This window comes from Sturnira hondurensis, unplaced genomic scaffold (assembly GCF_014824575.4).
Source record: "Sturnira hondurensis isolate 20B ecotype Veracruz unplaced genomic scaffold, ASM1482457v3 Scaffold0020119, whole genome shotgun sequence".
In the NCBI taxonomy this organism is placed as follows: domain Eukaryota; kingdom Metazoa; phylum Chordata; class Mammalia; order Chiroptera; family Phyllostomidae; genus Sturnira; species Sturnira hondurensis.
In genome coordinates, this window is record NW_028092750.1 from 1,734,545 (window position 1) to 1,757,539 (window position 22,995).

The window sequence follows — 22,995 nt, forward strand, 5'->3', positions numbered from 1 at the left end:
CAACCCCAGTCCCCCCTTACCCAGGAGACTCCACCATCCCTCCAGTCCAGCCACCCTCCAACACCCATACCCCGCCCCCCGCCCCCCCCCCCCCGTTTCCCTAGTCATGTAACATTCACAAAGCACTTTGAGACAGTTTAATCTCATTTAACCCTCATAACAAGCTGGTGAGGTAGGTAGGTCAGGCATCATTATACCATTTGGGAGATTAAGTGGGAAGCTACAGCTCAAGAAAGTTAAGGGACTTTGTCCAGGTCTAAAAGCTAGTATGGGCCTCCAGTTTCAGCTCTGATGTGTAAAGGCTAGTAAGGAGCAAGGCAGCTAGGAATAGACCCTGCTGGTTACTCTGCTAATCCCCATGTTTTTCTGAACACGTCCATTCCTGGTGCAGTCTTCAGAGCCACGGCTCCATGGACTAGACTCAAGCAGAGACAGCCGAGGCAGCACCCTTCTCTGTGCTGGGGCTTCCCACGCAGCAATGAGGAGAAAAGCAGGGCTCCAGGACCAGCAACTGTGCACTGAGGCATGAAGGTCAGTCAGTTCCCTCCCTCTGCAGTTACCTCACCTAGAAGACCAGCTTTCTGCGTGTGATTCAGGAGAGCTGGCTGGATCCAGTCAGTGCACAGCTGAGACAGTCTCACGGAGATATGTGCATGTATTGTTTTGCATATAGACACATCTGCAGCAGGTTGGGCCCTGACACATCACCATGCCAAACACGCTCCAGGTGCCTGAGGAATCAGTTCACATTGTCTAGGCTCGGATTTCTGGCAGCCGAGGAGGTGCCCAGAGACCTTGGGGTCTCTCAGGGAACCAGGGCTCCCCTGGCAAGCTGCTCAGAAGGACTCAGCCCTCTCCTCAGAGAGAAGGGCAAGTGTTGGCAGTTTTCTCTGGCAGTGCCCCAAAACAGTGACAGGGCAAAGGGCAAAGAAGAAGACTTCACTGCACACCCCTCCACACAGGGGCACACCTGCACCAGGAGGTCTCAGCAGACAGAAAGGTTTTTTGCTCGTTGCTTCTTCACCACTAATGATGGCATAAATGTCTTCCGGAGGGGGTGACATAGAGGTCTTTCAGGGAAGTCCCTTGACCCAATCCTGTGGAAAAGGCAAGGCGGACTTAGGTGAGGAAAAGGAAACGAAAGTGGCAATAGCCCAGAGTGGGTCGGGAACTGACATGGTGCTTCCTTTCCCTGGAGAATTATTCAGTGCAACTGCCCCCCGTGGTCCGCTGTGGCACCCTTTGTCTGTGCCCCCACCTTGCCTGCCCAGCACACTGGGAAAGTGGCCTAAGTTTCAGCTTTGAGGGTGGAGGATTTACGAGGCTGGCACAGGAAAACTTCCCACATTCTGGTCCTGGCTCTGCAACTGACGCCCCATGTGGCCTCAGGAAGGCAACCTCCCTTCCCAGCCCAGCCCCCAGCCTCCTCATCAACCAATGAGAAGCCTGAACTACTTTCTGTTTCTTCTAGCACCCTTTCCGAGACTGTCACTCAGATCGCAGAGGGACCATGAGAACTAGCAGTACAACCTCAGTGCCCTGGTTCGTCCGGCTCCTTCATGCCCTCACCTGGGCTGAGGTATGGCACTCACCTGGGGGCAGGGCCATGAGGAGGGGTGGGGGGCTCAGGGTGTTGAGAGCTCCTCCAGCGAATCCTATTGAGAAGGACCTTGACCTTGTTCCAGTGGGAGAGATCCCGCTGAGCAGAGAATGAGGGGGTTACCACAGAGCCCCACCCCACAGCACATCCCATACTGCCACAGACAGCTGTCACCACAGCCAGGAGAGGTCACCTGCTCCAAACAGGAATCCCCTCCTTTTCCCAGTTTCCAGCCTTTACTGTATCCACACATGCCACCCACCCCCACCTCCACTTGTCACCAGCCCCACACACACCCATCACCCACCTTGTGACTCTGGGAGCATGGGAAGTCGTGAGCTGGCCCTGTGGGAGCCTCTGACAGCCCACTGGGCATTGCCACCTTCAGGAGTGAAGCTCTTTCTGCACCTTCAGAGAGAGAATCCGGTGACCCAGGTCCCAGAACAGGAACACGCCAGTCAAGCCCAGGGCTTAGGGGGTCTTCCTGGGGCCCCAGGCCAACAGGACTGGGAAAGAGGCTCAGTCGCCCCACACCTGTCTCCTCTGTCCGGCTGAGCAGCTCCCAGGACCCATATACCCCACTGCCTGGGGTGTGAGAGGGTTGAAGCAAAGGTACCAGGGTCGGCTCTTCCTCGACAGGGTCCTGTGTGGAGGAGAGAAGGGCACTTGGGGCCTGAGCAGAGACGAGGCTATTCTGAAGGAAGCCCTGGTGCCAGGGGCCCCACCCTCCTGAGCCTTCTCAACTCACCAGCACGCCCCCCCCCCACACCCAGGCCCCACCAGCACCACATGGCTCACTCACCGCAGGGAGCCTCTGAGTCTGCAGCTGCAGGTGGAGTTGCTGGAGCCTCACCATCTGCTCCAGCACCAGGCACAGGAGTTCCAGGTAGCGAAGACCCTGTCCTGGGAGGCAGGCCCAGGCTTCAGGCCCCACACCCCTCACCTGTGGGAGGTAATGAGGTAGGCGAGACTTGAACTCAACCAGACTCCCATCCGCGGTGGCCATCAGATGGGGACAGAACAGACAGGGAGAGGAGGACTATGCACCCAGCTGGCCTCCCAACGCCCAGCCATCCATGGCACCAGGCAAACCTCCTACCAGCCCACCTCCATATGGCCGGGAGTGGAGTGAGACAAGAGGCTGTGACACACCCATCAATTAGGGACGGGAATGCCCCACCCCGAGAGAGAGCTCTGGGGAGGACAGTTGGGGGGGGCCCACCAGCCCCAGTGTGAGAGGGCCATGTCCACCCACTCTTCACCCAGCAGAAAGTTGGCACTACCTCTGCTTCTTCTGGGCCTGCCTCTTGGTCAGTTTCTGCCTTGGTGGCCTCCTGGTCTCTTGCTCCAAAAGGGGGCACTTCATGCTGAGGCTTCCTTGTCGGCTTTGAGGAGCGTCGGTGTTGTGACAAGCTGGCAGGGGAAGTCGGGAGCTGGCTGGACCGCTCCAGCACCTGCTCTAGCTTCCAGCTGGCCAGGAGCCGGCCCAGGTGGGCAGGGGGCTCCACGGGCAGGGCCAGAGGCTCTCGGCCCCCCACAGGCTCCAAGTCCAGAGCTTCTTCAAGAAGGCCCGGCAAGGTGGTCGGGGAGCTGTCCCCAACCACCATCTCCACTCCAGAGCCCCGGGAGGCCAGTTTGAGAAGCGGCACCTGCCCCCAGAGACCCTTCACCTCGCTGTCCCCCTTCCAGGAGCCCAGTGAGCACCCTTGAGAGGCATCTAGGATCCGCCTGTAAGTGCTGGTGACTCCAGGCACGACACAACCGTGGGCCAGGTTCTCGCCAGCTCCATCTGCAAAGACAGTGAGAATCAGGCTGGGGAGGCGGCCCTTGCACCCCCAGCATTCCTGGCAGCTGAAACATTCCCTGGGGAGGAGTGTCCTGGGCCAGAGGTGAAGCCAGGTGGAGCCTGGCCAGCCACAGCCCTGCCTGGCCCTGTTCACAGGGCTCTCTTTACAGCAGTAATTGTTAGTGATCACACCCCTGGTCCCTGCCGTGGGGTGGGCTGCCGGAAAGAGTTTCCTCTTCATCAGCTCCTGGACGGCCTGTCTTCCTCTCAGGAGGGCTGCTTTCCTCCTGGGAGCCCTTGATCTCCTGCCCCTCGGGTCTGCCTCTGACCAAGTAGTAAGTGTGGGTGCTGGAGCCTCTTCCCCTGCTCCCAAAGGGGAGTATGACTGGGCACCCCACCTCAGGAAGGGGGAGGGGCACAGAGACGTGCAAACAGGCATCAGGGTGCTGGGTGAAGTCCCTCCTGGAGGGGGGAGGGAGTAATTAAAAATAACAGCTATAACCATTTGGGGTGTTTGTTCTTTTAAGTGAGAAACAGTGAAGATTTTGTGGTGAGTTGAAGACAAAAAACCGAAGAAAGGGAACTGGGGTAGGGGCAGGGGGACACATGTCCTTGTCACCTATTAACTATCACCTGGGTGCCAGACCCTCCTACGCTCTGGGTGCCTGATGGTCACTGGTGATGCGGAAGCCGAGGCTGGAAAGGGTGGAGGACTACCCACATGTTGCAGCCGGCCACGCGGGGAGCCAGGTGCCAAGCCTGGCCCCCTGGGCAAGGAAGTGGGCCACGAAGCCCACCCTGGGGTGCCTGTGGAGAGGGGTCCGCCGCCGCGGAGGGGACTTTCGGAACTGCAGGCAGGGGCAGGGGCCGGCGGAGAAAGATCCAGATTGGGCAGTAGAGGGAAGTGGCCCCGGAGGAAGTGGGATGGAGGCGGTGAATGAATTAACGCCCAGATTCCGCGGGTTTCCTGTACGAGGTACAGTCACTCGACCCGTCCAAAGGGAGCCCACGGGGCGGCGAGGCCGGGCACCCCGAGCGGGTGTGCGGGGTGGGGTGCGGTGGGGCGGGGCGGGGCGCTGGCGGGGGTCAGCACTCCGGGGTGGGCGCTAGGGCAGGAGGCTCTGCCCTTCTGGGGGTGGGCGACTCACCCCGGCCGCCCAGCGGCTCCACTGCGAAGACGCGCCTCCGGCCCAGCATGGCCCTGCTCCGCCCCAACCGCTGCGGCAGGATGGAGCACTCTCCGCCCTGGTCCCCTGGATGCTGCCGGGCCCGCGCGGCTTTGCTGCTGCGTCCTGACCCCCTCCCTGGGCGCGGCCCCGGGCCACTCCCAGCAGGGGGATGGAGCGATGCTGGAGGAGGGTCGCAGGTGTGAAGGGAGCGGGGCTGCACGCGGGGCCACGTGTGCACGGGCGGCTCCCCAATGCTGGCAGGGCGCAGAGAAGGACCCCGGTCCGCTCTCTTTCGGACGCTGACCCTCTGCGCTTCAGGCCAGGGCAGCCCACCTCGGCCTGAGGTCGCTTTCTGTCTGGTTGCGCAGGGTCACTCTGCCCGATTCACACGCGGAGTCTGCTTTCCTGCCGCCCAGATGAAGCCGACGGGCGGGGACTGGACCAGAGCGCGGAAGGAAATGGAGCCCCACGTGCTGGCCGTGGGAAGGCCGCTGACCGGGGCGCAGACGTCAGTCTCTGCGCTCCTAGCTGCGTGCCTGGGACACGTCACTCAGCCACTCAGAAACTGGCGCGAGAAAAGGGGGGAATGATCTCTGCCCAGAGGAAAATCCTTTCCTACAGCTCCAGAGCACCTTGGGTCACGGGCCAGCTCTGAATCCCTCCTCGTCCCCTCCCTCTTCCTCACCCCGGGACCCCACAGTGGGGGCAGGGTGGGACTGCAGGACTGGGGAAGACGTGAGCCAGGGAGGCGGGGAGCGGCCTGGAGGTGGGGCAAGCGCAGGCGGGACAGCTTCCCTTTCCCCACTCCACCCCGCGACCCTCGTCCCAGGGCTCGAGAGGGGCTGGGGGTCCAGGCAGCTGCTGAAAGAGACAGAGCCTGGTGACTAGATGGCTGGTGGCCTCTAAGGAAACCTCAACCTCCTGAGGAAGGTGTCCTGGCTGGAAAAACCCCAGCAGGACCCAAATACCCTGAAAGCAGACGAAGGAGCTGGTGGACGTGCAGACCGGCACCTGACCCTGGGGGGAGGGGCTGGGTGGGCCGGAGCTGGCGCCTGGGAGGAAGCGCTGTTGCTGGGAGGGAAGGCTGTCTGCCCACCCCTTCTGCTCCCAGCTCCTTGGACCCTTTCTCAAACACCTTGTGCAGGAGCCTTCATCGGAGAACCACAAACTACAAGATTCTAACTTCTTAAGATCATGAAACAGGCCTACGGCCAAGCCCAGGAAAGGAAGAATGATAGCCAGGTGCTTGAATTGCCAGCTCTTCTTAATACCTGATTGGCAAGCTAAGCAAGCCCTTGCCCAGTAGCCCTGGGTCCTCTGGGTTGACCCCTCCTGGCCTACCCTGGGCAGAATCCGCTCCCCATTCCTCTTTCGCAGATACAGACAGGGAAGCAGAGAACACTGGGCCTGGCAGGAACTGCTTTATGCAATTCAAATGGGATGTGTGTACCAAACCCCCTAGGCCCCGCCAGACCCCATGCCAGCCCTGCCATGTAGGAGGGTAGGAGGGCTGGCCAGTCCGGTGGCTTCCTCTCTCCAAAGTGAGAAGGTGGGGAGGGAAGAGAGGGAAACTTTGCCAGATCTCGCCCTGAATTTGGAGAATGTGGGGCCAAATTCCAAGCAGCGGTCTCCTCGGTGACTCTGGGCAGGAATGCATGTGAACAGGAAGCCAGCCAGCAGGAATGCAATGTCTCAGCACAAGGCTTTGTGTGGCCCCCAAAGAAGAGCCCCCCTTTACACACACACACCAATGCACACTCCCCTCCAGGCCATGTCTTCCCACCCACCCCCAGGCAGATATGCCAGCCCCCTCATGGTGATGGGGATACTTTGGGGGGTGGGGCACACACTTCCCTCCCATCTGCCTTTTGCTGCCCTGCCCGGCAGTGTGCCCCAACAGGACCGCCTCTGCAGCTGCTCCTTCACCTGACAACTGCAGGACACTCATCTCCCCACAGGACCACGGGCACAGCTGAGAACCTGGGGGCAGCTCCCACCAGACTAGAGATGGCTGGGAGCCATGGTACCCTTCCTGAGGGCCCAGGAGGCTGCCTCTGGTGCTGAGGGGTGCCTCTGGGGTGAGGGGCAAGAGCACCCCCACCCCAGACAAGCCAGACACCCAGGAGTCTGGCTCCAGGTTCTTTCAGAGGCCCCCTCCCCTTACCATCTAGGAGCCCCCAGGCCAGTCCCTCACCCTCCCTGCCCTTCCTTTCTTCATGTATAGAGAGGGTGACAACAGCAGTGCCCACCCAGTTGTGACGGTGGGACTTACAAACCTCCCTGGTGCTTTACTTATCTAGCTGTGGAACTTTGGGAGAGTCCGCTTCTCACCTCCACCTGAAGGGGGCAGTATCACATTCTCCCTCCGGTCTCTGCTAACTCGAATCTGTCACCATTTCTGAAGTCATTCTCCCACAGGCAGAAGAAGGGCACCGCACTGTTCAAACTGCAGTTGCATGACGGGGTGGCCTCCCTCACCCACGGTCTGGGTCAGCCCCAGGCTTCTGTGCTGACTAACGGGTTTGGCTAATAACTCCATCTTCCAAAGCAGTTTTTCCCCCAGCTTCGGCTGGCTGTGTGGCTGTGGAAAGCTCTGGAACTGAAACGTGCAGGGCCCCTGGTAGGGGAGCTGGCTGCCACAGCTGGGGAGGTAGATTTGAGCTTGAACCCACTCAGCCTTCAAAAGGCATTCAGCCACTGGCAGGCAGGCCCACCTCGCAAGGGTCTGCACTTCCCATTTGTCTTTCTCTGCTCCTGAGAACAGCGCTGGCCCCAGGTGGTTTGCTATGGACGGGGTCTCGCCATATTAACATTCCAACCCACTCTGTCGCTTTCAGCTTGTCGCTGTGCTGCTTAAAATGTTCCAACTGTCCCAAGAGCCTCCAGGTGAAGTTCAAACCCTTTCTCACAGCCTTCAAGGCTCCCATCTCCCTCTGCAAACTTATCTCAGCACCCCCTTCAGCCACTGCCCTAAACTGAGCGTCCCAGTTGCACCCACCCCCTCACTGGGCATTTCTCTCCTCCACTTGTCCCAGGCCGATTCATCCTTCCACACAGAGGGCCCCTGCGCATGGATGTTCCACATTAGCTCTTAAGCACTCGCTGTCACAGAGTGTTACTTCATTCACGCAGGCTCAGTCGCTGCCACTTGACTATTATGTTCAGGAAAGCAAGAAACATGCTACATCTTTCTGCATTCCCAAACTCAGGCATTTCCAGAGGGGCGAATTCCACTTTGGTGAGTAAGCATTCTCCCCTGCCACAGGCTACACCTGACACTAGGTGGCGCCAAGAGGGCTATCCCCCTTAAGACCAGACGTTCTGGCCAGACTGACTGAGCCACAAGAAAGCCTTGATCTTTTCTATGAAAATAAAGGCAGCCATCCAGGCAGAAGGTGAGACAATTATATCAAGGTGTAAATTATATCAACAGGTGCCTGAGGAGGCAACACAGTCTCTGCCAAGATTCCTGCCAAAAGGAGCCAGATAGCACAAAGCACTCTCTGAAGCCCGTCTTTGATCTTTTCCGTGAAAGTAAAGCCGAGGCTGCTGCCCATCCCTGACTTGGGGCAGGGTGAGTCTGGAGCACCCAGTGGCACCCATGCACCTTTCTGAAATGAATTAGAACAGGTGGAGGGCAGTTGACTGAAGCCAAAAATCTGGCAAGGACAACTGCCCCCACCTTAGCTCAAACATATACCCCCCAGGGCAGGTGTGCTAGCACCAACTATGATGTATGTACGCATGTGTGTGTGTGTATGTATATATATATACATATATGAATGAATTTTTTTCCCTCAAATCAACCACCAGTGAAGCCAGCAGGATCTCTCAGGGAAAGGGGCAGGCAGATCCCCGAGGGTGAGGCCCTTGGTGGGTGATGGTCCCTCAGAGGCGGAGCTCTGCTGGGTTGCCCTCTCCAGGCCGGGCCTACCTACAGCTTTGTCTGCAAGTGCTTCTGGTGATCACATTCCTCCCTTAGGTACAGACAGCCTCAGAACGCAGGGGGGACTCTGGCTAGGGCCCCTCCTCTGCCCACCCTCCGGGCCAGTCGGTGGGCGGGCAACACCCAGGGCGGATAGAGCAGGGGCACAAGAGCCAGCGGTGGTGGAGCAGCAGGCAGTCGCTCCAATGGGCCTGGGCAGAGGGAGCGAGTCTGGGGCAGCCTCCGTTCCTCCGCTGCCTGCCCTCTGGTGCCCCTGCCCCTCCCAGGGCCTGGGGTGAGAACTCATTCCTCTAGAGCACCAGGGATCACCCCAGTAGAACGGGCATCTTTACCAGGGGCCAGGAAGAGCAGGATCATCAGCAAAGAGGAGCAAGGGGGTTGAGGGAAGGGGAAGAGGGGGGAAATAGGTAATTAAAGCCTCTGCACCCACTGGTAGGGAGAAGCCAGGGCAGGAAAGAGGGGCAGCTACTTTATTTTGTCCAGGTATGTATATTTATGGAGGTCACATGTCAGAAACTTTACCCAGTGAATACCGTCAGCCTCTGGCCCCACCCCTCTCCTAATCTCCACGGTCCAACCGGCGTAGCCCCTCTCCCTCAGAGAGGCCCTGGTGCAACGTCCACCCCAGGCTGGTGCAGAACATGTCCAGCAGGGGGAGCAAGAGTATCTAGTAAAGGCCTGGGAGAACGAGGCTGCCCTCACCCACCGCCCAAGACAGGACCCCACTTCTGACCCCAGCCAGCGAGGAGGAAGGGGCCCCACCACCCACCATCGCTCTTCCATGCCCACTTGCTGCAGGCGCGGCCCTGGCTCAGGGTGCCCACAGAGTCGAGGGCAGGCTGAGACCACAGTGGCGCTCAGGCCTGGGAGTTGAGGGTTTGGGGCGCTGAGTAGCGCTGGCGGGCATGCTTCTCACAGTACAGCTCATCCCCCACCCAAAAGTGCCCCCGCATCTTCAGGTTCAGCCCGCAGTCCGCGCAGGTGTAGCAGCCGGGGTGGCGGAACCGCCCCTCCTGGATGCGCACAGCCTGGTTCCTGCAGGAAGGAGGTGGGAAAGCCATTAACCTGGTGGGTGGGAAACTGGGGCAGCAGGCCTGATGCCCCCCAGAGCCCAGAGGCAGGGCCTGGGAAGATCCCCAAACCTGCCCTCAAGAATCTCACTTCAACAACCCCCACCCCGAGGACCCCTAATCCAGAATAAAAATCGTTCCTCCCCCTACAAACGGCAGGTAAACTCCATCCTGAATCTTCCGGACTGTGATGGAGCGGTGGCTCTCCAAGCACGGTCCCAGCACCAGGACCAGCATCACCTCATCACCTGGGGACAAGCTGGAAATGCAAATTCTGGGCCCAGGGGGGTCCTGAGGCGGAAATGCTGAGGGTGCTGGTCCAGGAGTGTTCTAGCCTGCCCAGCGTTGGGGGGAGGGGGCGGGGGGCGGGGGCTGCTGCTCTTGGAGAAGCACCAAGTCGGACCCTTTCCTTCTACCAGCGCAGCCTCATAAGCAGTGTCCCACTCTGCAGGTGGACTGCCGAGGCCCAGGAGGGTGGAGGGAGTCTGGGAGCGAGCCGGCTGACCCTCCACGCTGCGCACAGAAGAACTTTTTCCAGGGGGGCCTTGCAGCAATTTTCCAGAGGCTATGGCTGCATTCTAATGCCACCCACTGAGAAAAGTAAATGCACCTCTGGAAAATCCACCCCATTCCAACGGAGGTACAGGGGGTGTAAGAGCAAGATTTTCCGGGAGGAGCTGCCTCATCTGGAGGCAGGTCTCCAGTAGCTGGGAGATAATTGGACAGAAATCAAACACAGCAGTGATGGGGAGTGAGGAGCGGGGAAAGAAATCAGGGAGGAGTGGACACCGCAGGAGAAAGCTGGCTCAGGCCTGCTAAGAGGGAGGGTTGACATCACCCACAGGATGTCTTACGGGTCCACTTTGTCAGTGAGCCCCTCCCGGCGCCCTGTTCGATGCTGACTGCTGCGGAGAGCACCCTGTCTGTGCCGTTCCCCACCCCCCCACGCCACCAACACTCACGCGATGCTAGTGCTGCACTTCTCACACGTGTGGAGCTTGGGTGGAGTGGCCAGGGCCCTGGAGGTGGGCAGGGAGGACTGGGGGCTCAGCGAGCTGGGCAGGAAGGCAGGCGTGCCACCTGGGAGGGGCAAGGGCAGACAGACGCCTCAGAGCTCGTCCATCCCAGCTGCATCCAGGCTGTGTCCATGCATGCGCCCTCCACCTGCTGCAGCACGCTCCGCTCCAAGGACGCTCACACCCACAGGCGCACTCACGGGTGGGCCTCTGGGGAACGCTGGGCGTGGGGAACAGGGAAGGCAGCGGAGGTGCCAGACACTTGGCTGAGGCTGGGCAAGGGTAGGAAGCACGCCGAAGGCTGTTTGCTGGAACCGAGGCAACAGGCCAGGAGCGTCTGTGTGCCGTGTCTGACACGGCAGGCTGAGCAGACATTTCCTTTGCTGTGGCCCAGTTACGATGACGGTAATGGTCAGTAATGATAGGTAACAACGGCGCCATGATCCCTTTGCACAGATTCCAAAGGGCTCTTAGGTGCACTATGGCAGGTGAACCTTGGACCTCGCTCAGGTGAAGCACAGACGTTGTGGGGCGGGTACGGCCCCCACTCGCAGCCGGCTCTGCTGCTGAGGCTCTGGTGCTGATGTCCCTGTCTGTCTGCACTCTCCTCACCACCGCCTCTCCCAGGCCCCCTCCAGGGGCCCACTGAGGCCCTGGGGTAATGATGGACAAAACTGGCCCCAACCCTCCCACCCCTGCCCCTGCCTCTGTGAGCACCCCCGGAATGTAGACATCAGAGTTAGAACCAGCCACCAAGTCTGATCGTCCCATCCTCTAGCTCCTGGATGCTGCTGCCCAGGCCGGGCCCTCCCCATCCCTCCCTGCCCCCCCACCCACCCACAAGGCAGTGGTCCCAGCCCACCCCCACCACGAGAACTCCTGCACCAGCATCCAATTCCTTTGGAACCGGGCAGCTCCATCAGCCCCAATAAACAGAGGTCCTCACAGACAGATGCGGTCCTGACCGCCCTTCATCTCCGCGCTCACTCACGGCCAGGCCGATGGTGGGCATAGTGAGTGTCAGGCCAGAGCCCAAATCGTCTGCCCTGCTCGCTCCCACAGCTCAGGCACTGCCTGGCATTAACCGGCCCTCCCGGGTGAGGCCACTCCTTAGCCTGGCACGTGGGGTCTCGCAGCCAGGACGTAGCTCCCACGGCCACCCTCCCTGCCGCCAGGCCTGCTGTCCTCGCTCCCACAGCCAAAGGCCCTCCGGCTGCCAACCTCCACATTCCACAGCCTCCCCTGCGCCATCTTTCTGCAAGGGCCACAACAAACGCCCCTTCCTCCACCTTGGCCCCCTGGGGACCCCACTGACTACCTCTGTCGTTCCCTTGGCACTTTCCTGACCCCAGCCTGGACCCCTGAGGGGACCCCTGGTAGCCCTACTGGACCTTAAGCTCCTTCAGAGCAGGGCCTGTGCTTTCAGCGCCCTTTGGTGTCTGCTCCCATGACGAGCACTTAAGAAATACTCGCTCGCATTGGCTGGGCAGCTCAGTTGTCACAGCATCATCCCAATAGGCCAAGGTTAAGGGTTCGTTCAATCCTCGGTCAGGGCACATACAAGAATCAAACAATGAATGCATAAAAGTGGGACAACGAATCAATGTCTCTCTTTCTGTATTCCTCTCTGTCTGTCTCTCTCCCTCTTACTCTCAAATCAGCACACAAACAATTTTAAAAAAAACTAGCCCACTAACGCATCCGCTCAAGGCCCCTGACCCGAACCGCCCTGCCCCTCCCCGTCCCACCTCTCTCCTCGGCCTCCAGAGCCTCCTGCAGGAGCCTGAAGGAGCTGGACTGCCGGGGGGCCGCCCGCGCCTCGCGGTTTTCCTGCAGCATCTTGAAGACTTCTGAGTCCTCTTCCAGGTGGCGGCCTCCCCGCTCGGAGTCCACACTGCAGGGGTGGGAGGCAGCCAGGACTGAGGGGCCCTTCTGGGCGTCAGGACCACAAGTCTGGGGGCAGGGAATGGGTGTCCTGGGGAGAAAGGACTCCAGCCAGAGGAATGTTGCCTGGGTTTAGAGAGGCGGGGGACCCCCCCCCCATCCCTCTCTGGGAAGCCACTCTGTCTCCTGTCCCTCCCAGCTCTCTAAGATCCCCCCACCCTCCAGAGCCCGCTGGTACCTGCGCCTGGGGCTGGAGGCCCGGGGGCCCGGGGAAGGCGGCAGCACCAGCACAGCCAAGTCGCCAGTGAGGCTAGGGCCAAGGCCAGCCTGTGGGAAGGAGAGGCACCAGGGGAGGAGTTGGCGCCCAGCCTCTGGCCAGCTCACCCAGCCGCCTCCAAGGCAGGCTGTTCCCCGGCGCAACACCAGAGGGCTCTCGGGCCTCGCTGACCCGGAGGCCCCCCTCCTTGTCCCCCTCCTCGGGACCATCTCACCAGGCCGGCCTGAGAGCCAGGGCACCAGGGACTGTGTCCCAGAGGGGAGGGCGGTGGCACAGAGCTATGCAGCTGTTAGGGTCCTGCAAGGGGACTGGGGGGTGAGGAGGGAGAGCAGAGTGAAGACCAGGGGGTGACAACCAATTCAGTTCAGACAAAACGCAAATTCCTCTGTTATCACAGGCCACGTGTTTGGAAACATGTTGCATGTTGGGGCCTGGCTCCTCCCGACAGAACAAGCAAAGAAGCCAGCCAACCCTTCTGCTGTGAGGAAAAGGCAACATGAAGGAGAGGAGGAAGGGGGCCAAGACCCTCTGGGAGTCAGGACTGGAGCTGCCCCAGGCACCTCTCTCCCATCCACGCTGGTCCCAGGGGGCCAAGACCCTCTGGGAGTCAGGACTGGAGCTGCCCCAGGCACCTCTCTCCCATCCACGCTGGTCCCCCTCCCAGGAGGGCCAGCGTCTGGGCCGGGCTGGTCCTGCCCCTCGCAGCCTAGGAGAGCCTGGCCAGTTGGGGCCACAGCCCAGCAGCGGCGCCCCTGCCCCTGTGGGCACCAGCTGTCAGTGGCTCCCACACTCGCCCTCCACTGAGCCATCCTGCCTTCCACCTCACGCTTCTCTGCTGCCTGGCTTCCTCCCCACTCTGCTGCCTCCCTGTCCCATCCCCACACTCAGGTAGGCCTCAGGGACCCCCGGGGCAGTGCGGGGCTTAGGACAGGTTTCCTGGGAAGCCGTATTCCCTCCGTTTTAAAATTCAAAGTCAAGAACGAACTATGCAGCGAAATGAACAAACTGCATGAGTTCTGCAGCTAAAAGTGAAAACATCAGAGTCTGGGGAAGACAGCCTTAGACCCTCACCGCCTCTCCCACCAGCCTGCATTTCTCTGCTCTCGGGCCTCTGTGGGAAACTTCGTACAGGCGAGGAGGCTTCACATCAGAAGGGCAAAGCCACTGGTGTGGGAGGCGGGGCTGGGAGTCCACGGCCGGATCCCCAGTGCCAAGCTGGTGCCGTGAGGCCAACTGAAAGATGGTGAGGAAACTTCCTCGGGAGTGACGGCCAGTTACTTAAGAACAATGTTCCATCTGACTGTCCCAGACAAGCCGGCATGTGCCCTGGCCAGTGAGGAGGGAGGGCTGAGACCTGGCCCGGGTTCCCTCGAAAGCCAAGTCCTCATGCCATTCAGACGGAGGGGTGCTGCTCTCACTTCACAGCCGCTCCCCACGGCTTCTGCTTCTCAGGAGGGGCAACCTCTGGTTTCCAGAAGGGCACCACGAGGAGGGGCTGGCGGCGCGCGGCGCCTGGGACTCGGGGTGCCCTCAGCCCACTCGGGAGCAAGCAGCAAAGTGGCAGCCCCAGCCTGAGGGGCAGGCGCAGCTCCGCAGCCCCTCTGCCTTCACGCAGGGCAGCCCCGCCTCTCTCCGCCCTCCTTTCCTCTCAGTCAGATCCGGATGGGACACCTGCCTTCGCAGAGCGGACCTTTCCTCTCCAAGTCCAGGAAACCTGCTCGTCTGCCCACCAAGAGCTGCCTGTGGCCCAGCACCTCTGGAAATGTGTTCTGGGGGAACACGGGGTGTTGTAAGTGAGTGGCAGGGAAGCGGGGAGGAGAAATTCTGCAGCTGAACACAGGAAATTAACAGCATGAAATTAGGGCCTGGAAGGTGCCAAAGTGCACAGCGACTGGCATGGGGAGCTGGGGGACCCGGTGGCTCCCACGCCCGCGGACCCGGTTTGCTGTGGACCAGAACACAAACCTGGCTGGGGCAGGAATTTCTCTGGTTTCCCGCCACTACATCCCCAGGGCCCAGAAGAGGGCCTGACACAGAGCAGCTGCGTGGGAAGTACGCGTTGAAGGAACGACCAGGGGCTTCAGGGCAAACCATGGGCCTCAGAGACCATGAGCTCAGGGTCTTCGGTGCAGAGGGGGGGGCTCATCTGAGGTGACGTGGTAAGGGTGGGGCTCACCTTCCCCTGCTGCCTCTCCCTGCCACCCAGCCCATGGCTCCCCATTTTTTAAAGTTTATTGATTGCTTTTTAGGGAGTGAGAGAGAGGCATCAATTTCTTGTTTCACTTACTGATGCATTTCATGCTTTGGTTGCTTCTTGTATGTGCCATGATCAGGGATCGAACCCACAACCTTGGCATATTGGGACAATGCTCTAACCAACTGGGTAGCCAGTGCCCCCCAGCCAGGGCCTAGGGCTCCTCTTTCCCACCAACTGGGGCGGGTCCTCAAAAATACCGTGCATCCGCTCTCTCAGGGCTGCTTAAGACAGCTTGGTGGCCCCCACCCCTCCTCCGATTCAGTCGGTCTAGGCTGGAGCCTGAGAATTCGCATTTCTAACAAGTTCCAAGGTACTGCTACTGGTCGGGGAGCCACTCCCTACACTACCCAATTGTTCCCTTTTCCTGGCTTGGGGACACCATGAGGAAGGGGGGAGGGGGCCAGGAGGCCCCAGGACCAGCTTTACCACGGCTTTCCCCTGCCCCTGCCCGTCAGCCTCTGCTTCCAGATGGCACCAACGAAACTGCCAACAAGCCTTCCCAGTCCACGCTCATCTCTCCCCTCCCAGAAGGCCTCCTGCTTTTATAATTAAGACCATACTATTTAGTGCTTAATTGACCCAAAACTGTTTGGCGTGTTTGTCTTATCTCCACAGCTATATTTAAAACTATTTCAAGAAAGGGGTCTCATGGAACACATCTCCACGCCCATGTGTCTGGTGGGCCACTGGGCAGGCCCAGCATGGGTCCCTAAGGAGCCCGGAGTGTGTGGCCCCTGGAGGACCCCACCCCTTCCTTCTCCGAAGCGCCCAGTTTCTAGTGCTCCCCCCGCCAGGTCCCCAAAGGCTCTGCTTTCAGGAATGCGGAATCAACGGGAGTTAGGCTTCCAGCAGCTGGGCCTCTTCACCTTCACCCCAAAGGCTGGACATGCCCCCCAACCCTGCGCCCAGCAGCTGTGGCCCAGAACTGTTGGCTGCCTCAGCCCCTCACCTCACCACCCACCCCAGCCCCCCGAGAGGAGAAACACCACCAGGGAGGGCTGAGCTGTCTGTCACCAGTGGACATGGGACCGGGGACAGGGTGGGTACCCCGGGGAGGGAGCCGGGTGGGGCAGGCAGAGAGTGGGCCAAGTACCACTTGAGGCAGAACCACAGCCCGGCTCCCCCAGGCTGGGCCAGGGGGAAGAGGGGGGGTGGGGCAGGGAGCTGGGGCAGGCACAGAGCTGGAGCAGGGAGGAATGAGCTCAAGGGGCGAAGCCAGAGCCAAAGGGAACCATCCCAACAACAGCAGCAAAACTATGTCAGCCCCGGCCCAGGAGAAACACTCAGGAAGGGAGGGAGGCAGCAGGAAGCAGGGAGGCTGCGGCAAGTGGGAGAGAGGAGGTGGAGGCGGAAGGCCACCTGGGACAGGCGGGCAGGGCCCAGCAGCCAGCGAGACCCACCAGCAGACAGGATGGCCACCTGGCTCAAGAAAGGGGAGCAGCCAGGCTGCCCTGGTGACATCAGCCACCTGCAGCCCCACAGGCACCACTGACACCAGTGGCTGGAGGAGGCTCTCTCCTCCCCCCAGGATCCTCACCTGTCGGCTTCCGGGGTGGCCCCCATAGGACAGGTGGTCAGTGAGTCCCGGGCTGTACGCCAGGCTCTGGAAACTGAATGGGGAAGATGCATCACATGTGAGTGAGCCAGGCACCCCCACCAGACTGCTCAGGAAACAGAAGGTGCCCCCAGGGTCCCCTGAACACAGCTGCTGAGGCTTTGAGAGGTCCGACCTGAGCCTGGCAGCTCACCTTCGGCTGACCGCTGCTTCTCCAGCGAGGGCAGGTGGGCTGGTGGAGGGCTGGTTGCAGAAGGGGCTGCATGGCTGGGGGCTGGGGGAGGCTGGGCTGGAGCAGGAGGACCGGAAGGAGGACAGGCTATCAGTGTGTGTCCTCACTGAGCCCTGTGGAGACAAGGGTGTGAAGAGTGCTCTGCCAGTCTCCTGGGCCCTGTCCCTCAGGCCTCCCCCGCCCTTTGGGCACTGGGTCCCAGCTGAAGGCACCATCCCACCTGGAAACGGGTTGCCAGCACCTCCATGGAGCTTTCCCCATTGGTCTGCCCAGGAGAGGCAGCCCGGGACCTGAGGAGAGGACAGAGGCCGCACAGGTCACGGGGACCCTGGTAGGGGCTGGAGATTTCAGCCGTCCCCACACCAGGTTCTCAAGACTGGTGTGAACCTGTGTAAGTGACTTGTCTAAAACATTCAGGCAGTGGGTTGTCAACTTTCAACTTGGCCAAATGCAAAACCAGCAACGATCACCAACAGCCACCGTGATTTCTTAAAAGAAAGGACCGTTCATCACCAAAAAGTAGAGAGGATATAATTTTCACAAAAAGTTCTGTAAATTCAATTTCATTTAAAAACGCCTCACACTTCCCCCTCCTACTTTTTTGTTGGTTTTCGCATTTTATCCAGACTTTGTCGCTGGTTGGCATCAGTCTGTAGATGGATCTAGGGGGAGATGACTGACCTCACAGAGTAGTCCTTTATCTTTCCCTCACTGGAAACTGCAGCCCAGAGAGCGAAAGTGAGTGGCCCGAAGCCCTACAGCCCAGCAGTGGCTGGGCCAGCTGCCCACTGTCCCCCACCAGAGGACCGCCCCACCCCCCCCCCCCGCCCCCACCAGCTCTACCACTATGGCCGGATGCCTTTGAGAGAATCACTCTGGTCCCTTCCACAGGCTCCTCCCCATGGAACAAAGGTGGAGCTCTCCCCCTCCCCCACCAGGCAGGCAGCCTCAGGACCTAGGGACCCACTCCCAGACAACCGCCAAGGCAGTCAGTAAGAGGTGCCCCCCTCTCCCCAGCTCCCCAGAGACCCTCCCCCAAAACCCCTCCCAGAAGAGCCCGGCTGCAGCCTGAAAGAGCCCCCAGGGCCCAGAGCTGGCAGAGGAAGCAGGCGCCTGCCGTGACCGATCCTGCCACACCATTCCTGGATGTCTGGCCCCTTCTTCCGAGGTCAGCAGGAGCCACAGCCACCACACACCCGCCAGCCTCGACTCTCTGGGGAGGGTGTGGGGTCTGAGTGAGGGGCTGGGCTGCGGCTCAGGGAGCTCGGCTTCCTGCCACAGGGCTCTGAGTGCCTAAAAGGTCGTGGGGGTGGGGAGGGTGTCATTTAGAGGGTATCGCAGGGTGGGAGGCTGGGCAAAAGAAAGAAGAGACAGCAGTGACCTGCCCAATGTGGAGCTGGAGGCCTGGGGGCACTCCCAGGTCCACCCCCCTGAGGGGCTGTCCCTCTAAGAGGGACCAGAGAGGAAGTGATGGTGTCAGCAGCTCCCTGCCCCGCCCCCGCCCCACTCAGCAGCCTCTTGTAGATTTTGGTCCCCTTCCCAGATGCCATGAGGTACTCCCCACCCTCCTCCTCTAGGTCCCATTCCTGCAGACACTCTTGAGCCAGAGTGCAGGAAGGAGTCCCAAGAAGGGGCTGGGGCCACCAGAGCATCACGGGAGGCAGCAGGCCCAGGGGAGGGCCTGGCCATGGGGGCTGGCAGGGAGGCGGGACCGACAGGTTCAAGGGCTCCCCTGGCTGGGGGAATCTCCCGGCATTCCTGTCCTGTGACTCACCAAGATGCCCCACCCTGGAGAGTCACCTGTCTCCCCGCCCCCCATTCCAGGTCTCCAGGCTGCAAACCCCACTAGCCCCAAATTAGCCTTCACCAGCAGGGCCCAGAGAGACAATGGAGGGAAGAACGGAGGGCCTCTCTGGGGAGTGAGCCCCCAAACTCTTCACCTCCCCCCACCGAGCCCCTGTCTGAAGAAAGGTCATGCCCTCTTGGAGGCAGGAGCCCTAAAGACCCAGCCCAAGGCACACCTTTCCCCTCTTCAACCCACTTCATGCCCACGCCCTGTGTCCCACACTTGGGAACCAGTCAAACCCGGGCATCCAGGTGGCTGATGCCAGCCTGCCCTGCCTGTGGCTACACGCCCAGCCGGTCACGGGGACACCCTCAGCCCACCCTGCTGCAAGCCGGGGCCCCAGGGAGAGAGCGGCCGGTGCAGTGGGCTGGCAGAAGGGGGAAGTGTTCGGGCTGGCCCAGTGGAGCGGAGGGCTTACCGGTCCAGCTGCAGCCGCAGGGGCGAGGGGCTCTGGCGGATCTTGCTCTGGGCCTCTGCGTGAAGCATGCTCTGTGCATTCTCCCCATTGATGGCCAGGATAACGTCGCCAGGCCTGAGGTCAGCGGCCTCGGCCTTGCCCCGCTCCGTCACCTGTTGGGCGAGGAGCAGGCGGTCTGAGGTACCCTGCTCAGATGGCGGCACCACTCAGGCAGGGAGGGGGAGAGGGGGTTTCCTTCTGTCCTGCCCGGAAACACAGAAGCTGATTTGCTCCAGGCTGCCCTGTGTCCCCCTTTAATATCAGCTTCCCTGCCCTTTGGTATCTGCCCCCCACAACCAGCTGAGGCCCTCCAAAGCCGAGTGGCAGCCCGGCTCTCCCTGCCCAACACTGGCATTCTAAAGGGGGCCTCCCAAGGACCACGTGATGACAAATCTCAGGAACTGTGCTTGGAAATACTTTTGGGTAGAGAGCCAACGGCACCTTGCTGGTGGCCGTCAGCTGGGGCCTGGGCCAGGAGCAAGCTGCCGAGAGCGTAGGGCTCCTGTTCTCAGAGCCACCCCAAACGGATGCCAGCAGGTGTGGGGGGAGGCCACCAGCAGGCCCCTTACTTGGCCCCTTCACTACCTAGAAGCCTGTTTCTACCTGGTAACCACATCCATGACAATGGAGCCCTAGCCCTCCCTGGGCCAACACTCCCAGGAAGCAGACCTCTGGTCCCAGAGCAGAAAGACGGTGTCTGCAGGGGGCCAGGTAAACAGAGCAGACCCTAACTCTGGGGCACCTCCTCATCTCCCTGGACTGACCCTTACCTTGGTCACCATGATGGGCATGTGAAAATCCCTGCCCCCGGTGATACGGAAGCCCCAGGGCGCCGGCCCCACCACATCCACAGTCAGCACCATGCCTGGGGAAGGGCGGGAGGAGAGGACGGTGTAGGTGCAGGACTGAGGAGAAAGGGAGGAAAGGGGACCCCAGGTCAGAGCAGCCGTGAGGGGCTGGGGGTGGAGGCAGAGGAAGTGACTGGCTGCCTCCCTCCCTCACCCCAGTTTCACTTCTCCCGCCCAGGGAGCCAGGCCCCTCTGCCGCGTGCAGGAGAGCGGCTCCCTGGAGGTAGCTGTCAGACAGGGCCAGAGAGGGGCTCGCTGGGCATGGCAGGCAGCGGCCTGCGGGTGGCAGGAGGTGTCAGCATTTCCTCCTCCCCCTCCTCCACCACCAGGGCTGCTTCCTGTCCCCCAAACCAACGACACACGGCACTTCCTCCTGCTCTGGGGGAGGGCAGCACTGTGGGAACACTGACAGCAAGGAAGTGGGCGGTGCCACCCATGGGCCAAGGTGAGACCAGGGTCTCCAGAGGGGCCTCCTTCGACCCACCCAGCCCTTGGCCACATGGCCCAGCTGGGCAAGCCTGGGCTTCTCGAGGCCACTGGGGGCCCGATGCCCTCTGCACAGCCTAAAAGAAGGGTAAACTCATCTGCCGAGTTGGGCACACCCACACCCTGGCGCTGGCCAGCAGAGTGAGCTGTCTGATGTTGCCTGTGAGCTGGGTCCACAGGCCCCCCATCCACTGTCCACTAGGCCAAGGGAGTGTCCTTGCAATCCCAGACCTTGTAGGATTTCAAGAGCCTCTAAGTCTGGAGTCAGGAGCCAGCCCAGGCAGAAAGCTGCAGTGCCAGATTGGGGCACCACCCTGCCCCTGCACGACCCTGGAGCTGCCCCTGGGGAGGCCAGCGATGGCAAGTGCGGCCCAAATCCATCCAAGGGACGCCAGGGCCACCTCCCGAAGTTAATGAGCCTGTGGAGTGCGCGCCCAGGACAGTAGGGCTGTCTGCCCTCTTCCTGGCCCTGTGTCTTCTTCCTCTTTGCCCAGGCCTGGCCTCTGTCCCTCCCTAGGCACCCAGGCCGGCGCAGGCCGCTCGCTCGCCTTGATTCCCGGACCTTTGAGCCGGCCAGTGGACTACGCGCCGGGTGTAGCCAGGACGTGCCCAGCCCGTCCACCCCGCTCTCCCAGTTCCGACACCCTCTGCGCTCCCAGACCAAAGTACCCGCGGGCCGGGGGCTGGAGGAGGAGCGCCCGGGACGGGAAAGCCCGAGCGCCGGGGGTCGCCATCCTCTAGGCCAGGCTGCGGAGTGGGGCTGAGGGCGCAGGAAGGGCGCGGGCGCAGAGGGTCGCTCCGGGGGCGCGGGTGAGGAGATGCCGGTATGAGCAGGGAGGCCACCGGCCGCGCAGACGGTGCGCGGGTGGACGCGCTCACCTGGCCCCCGCTCACCTGTCCGCCTGGGCGGCAGCGTCCGGGAGGCAAGGGAGGGAGGACGAGGAGACGCCGCGGCTGTCGCTGCAGCCGCCACTGCCGCAGCCTGCCCGACTCTGCGGAGAGCCGCCCGGGGCTCCGGGACCTGCCTCCGCCCATGTGATCCCGGGGCCGCCCCTGCCGCCGCCCCGGCACGGGAAGCCGCCTCCTCCGCGCAGCCCAGCCCCGGCGCTGTCGTCTGGTCCTCTCCCCCTGCGGGGGGCGGGGGTGACGAGTCTCCCTAGAGCACCCTAGAGGCTGGGCTGCCGCCGCTCTCCTCGAGGTACTCCGTCCTCCTGGCTGACCCCCGAGTGCAGGGCGGGCGTTCTGGTAGCGGTGACCAGCCCTACTTCCCAGACGGCTGAGCCTTCCCTGGCCGGCTGCCCCGCCCCCCTTCAAAGGATCCCTCCAGCAGCCCCAGAGGGCCGGGGCTGGGGAGGGTTGGCCTGGCCGGCGGTCCACCTGGCCGGTCTTTCCGATTCAGGCTCCCACGCCGGCGCAGAGGCAGCCGGACACACTCGCATCCCAAACTAGGGCCGCCGTGCCGCCTTCCCGCAGGGGAAGAGGACCAGACAACAGCGCCGGGGCTCGGCTGCGCGGAGGAGGTGGCTTCCCGCGGTCCGCGCGCTGCAGCGGCGCAAAGCTTCCCGGCCGCCGATGCGGGCGAGCCCTCTCCACTCAGGGAGACTGGCCAGGTGCAGGAGGAGACGGAGACTCCGGATGGAGGTCACCCAGCCCCTCCTGGGCTATACATGTCCCTCCTTCTTCAGGGCTGATCCCTTTCCTGTTCTTGGCTGCTGTGGCTCTCTTGTTGTCTTGCCTGGAGTTGGCCAGCTGCCGCAGCCCCCACTGGCCCTCACCGGCCAGCCCAGCCCTCTACCAACCACCTGGAGCCCAGGCTCCGGGGACCAGGAGAGGAGAGCCAAGGAGAGGCCCCAGACACCAGCTCAGAACCATCTGGCAAATGGTTCCCCAGAGTCATACCTAGCAACCCCACCCCCACCCCCCCACCGCGGGGACCTTAGGGCCCACTGCAGCTGGCTCAGTCTGCCATTGGTCTCCACTTTGCACTGACAGGCTGGTCTGTTTTCAGGACGCCACCTGTGAGTATGGCTGCAACTTGCCGGCTGCAGGTAGTGATTGCCTCCCAGCCGCCTTTGCAACCAATGCCCTCAAGCACCCCCCCACACACACACCTGTCTCCTTCCTGCACACTCCGCCCAACCTGTATGCGGCCCCCAACCTCCCCTAGACTCCCTCAGCCTGTCCCTCGTGAGTATAAGCCGCTCTCCCACTAAGTGGTCCTGGGCCTCGGGTGTGGCTGCTTGACCTGGTGCACCTGTCCGAACCCCCACCCAGGCTGGAAGCCCCGAGGGAACAGAAAGCTAAAGATGGGGCCAGATCTGCCTCTGCTGGCTGTGTGACCCTGGGCAACTTCCTCAGCTCCCCTGGGCCTCAGTTTCCCCACTGCAAAGTGGGGACGATGCATAGCTGTACAGATTGCCCTCCCATGTAAGGCTGCCTACATGTAGTTTCCTCGGAGGGCAGGCTGGGTGTTTGTCTGGGTACCGGCTCAGCCCCCGGAGCCTGGCACCTTGGTCCTTCCCCCAGTGGGGCAGATGGTAGAGAGTTGCCGAATGAACGAATGTTG

General features: G+C 61.5%; 2 protein-coding genes across 6 annotated transcripts; both read right to left on the reverse strand.

The window, feature by feature from the left end:
• Positions 1-123: 123 nt before the first annotated feature.
• CUNH8orf58 (chromosome unknown C8orf58 homolog) lies at positions 124-5,328 on the reverse strand. 2 transcript variants are annotated; one of them, XM_037028845.1, is made up of 6 exons: positions 4,535-5,328; positions 2,884-3,389; positions 2,403-2,543; positions 1,908-2,243; positions 1,593-1,699; positions 124-1,097 (listed from the first exon to the last, which is right to left on the reverse strand). In XM_037028845.1, the coding sequence occupies exons 1-6, from the start codon at positions 4,581-4,583 to the stop codon at positions 986-988; spliced, it is 1,251 nt and encodes a 416-aa protein (XP_036884740.1). In that variant the 5' UTR covers positions 4,584-5,328; the 3' UTR covers positions 124-985. The 2 variants fall into 2 exon arrangements, with proteins under 2 accessions (XP_036884740.1, XP_036884739.1); XM_037028844.1 differs by having other exon boundaries at positions 2,881-3,389; positions 4,535-5,326.
• Positions 5,329-8,934: 3,606 nt separating this feature from the next.
• On the reverse strand, positions 8,935-21,555 carry PDLIM2 (PDZ and LIM domain 2). 4 transcript variants are annotated; one of them, XM_037028798.1, is made up of 10 exons: positions 21,324-21,555; positions 19,866-19,960; positions 19,057-19,208; positions 17,013-17,082; positions 16,754-16,905; positions 16,543-16,615; positions 12,710-12,798; positions 12,336-12,481; positions 10,534-10,651; positions 8,935-9,536 (listed from the first exon to the last, which is right to left on the reverse strand). In XM_037028798.1, exons 2-10 carry the CDS (start codon positions 19,956-19,958, stop codon positions 9,359-9,361), a joined length of 1,071 nt encoding a protein of 356 aa, XP_036884693.1. In that variant the 5' UTR covers positions 19,959-19,960; positions 21,324-21,555; the 3' UTR covers positions 8,935-9,358. The 4 variants fall into 4 exon arrangements, with proteins under 4 accessions (XP_036884693.1, XP_036884694.1, XP_036884692.1 ...); XM_037028799.1 differs by having other exon boundaries at positions 21,309-21,555; XM_037028797.1 differs by lacking the exon at positions 21,324-21,555 and adding an exon at positions 20,171-20,276 and having other exon boundaries at positions 19,866-19,970.
• Positions 21,556-22,995: the final 1,440 nt, after the last annotated feature.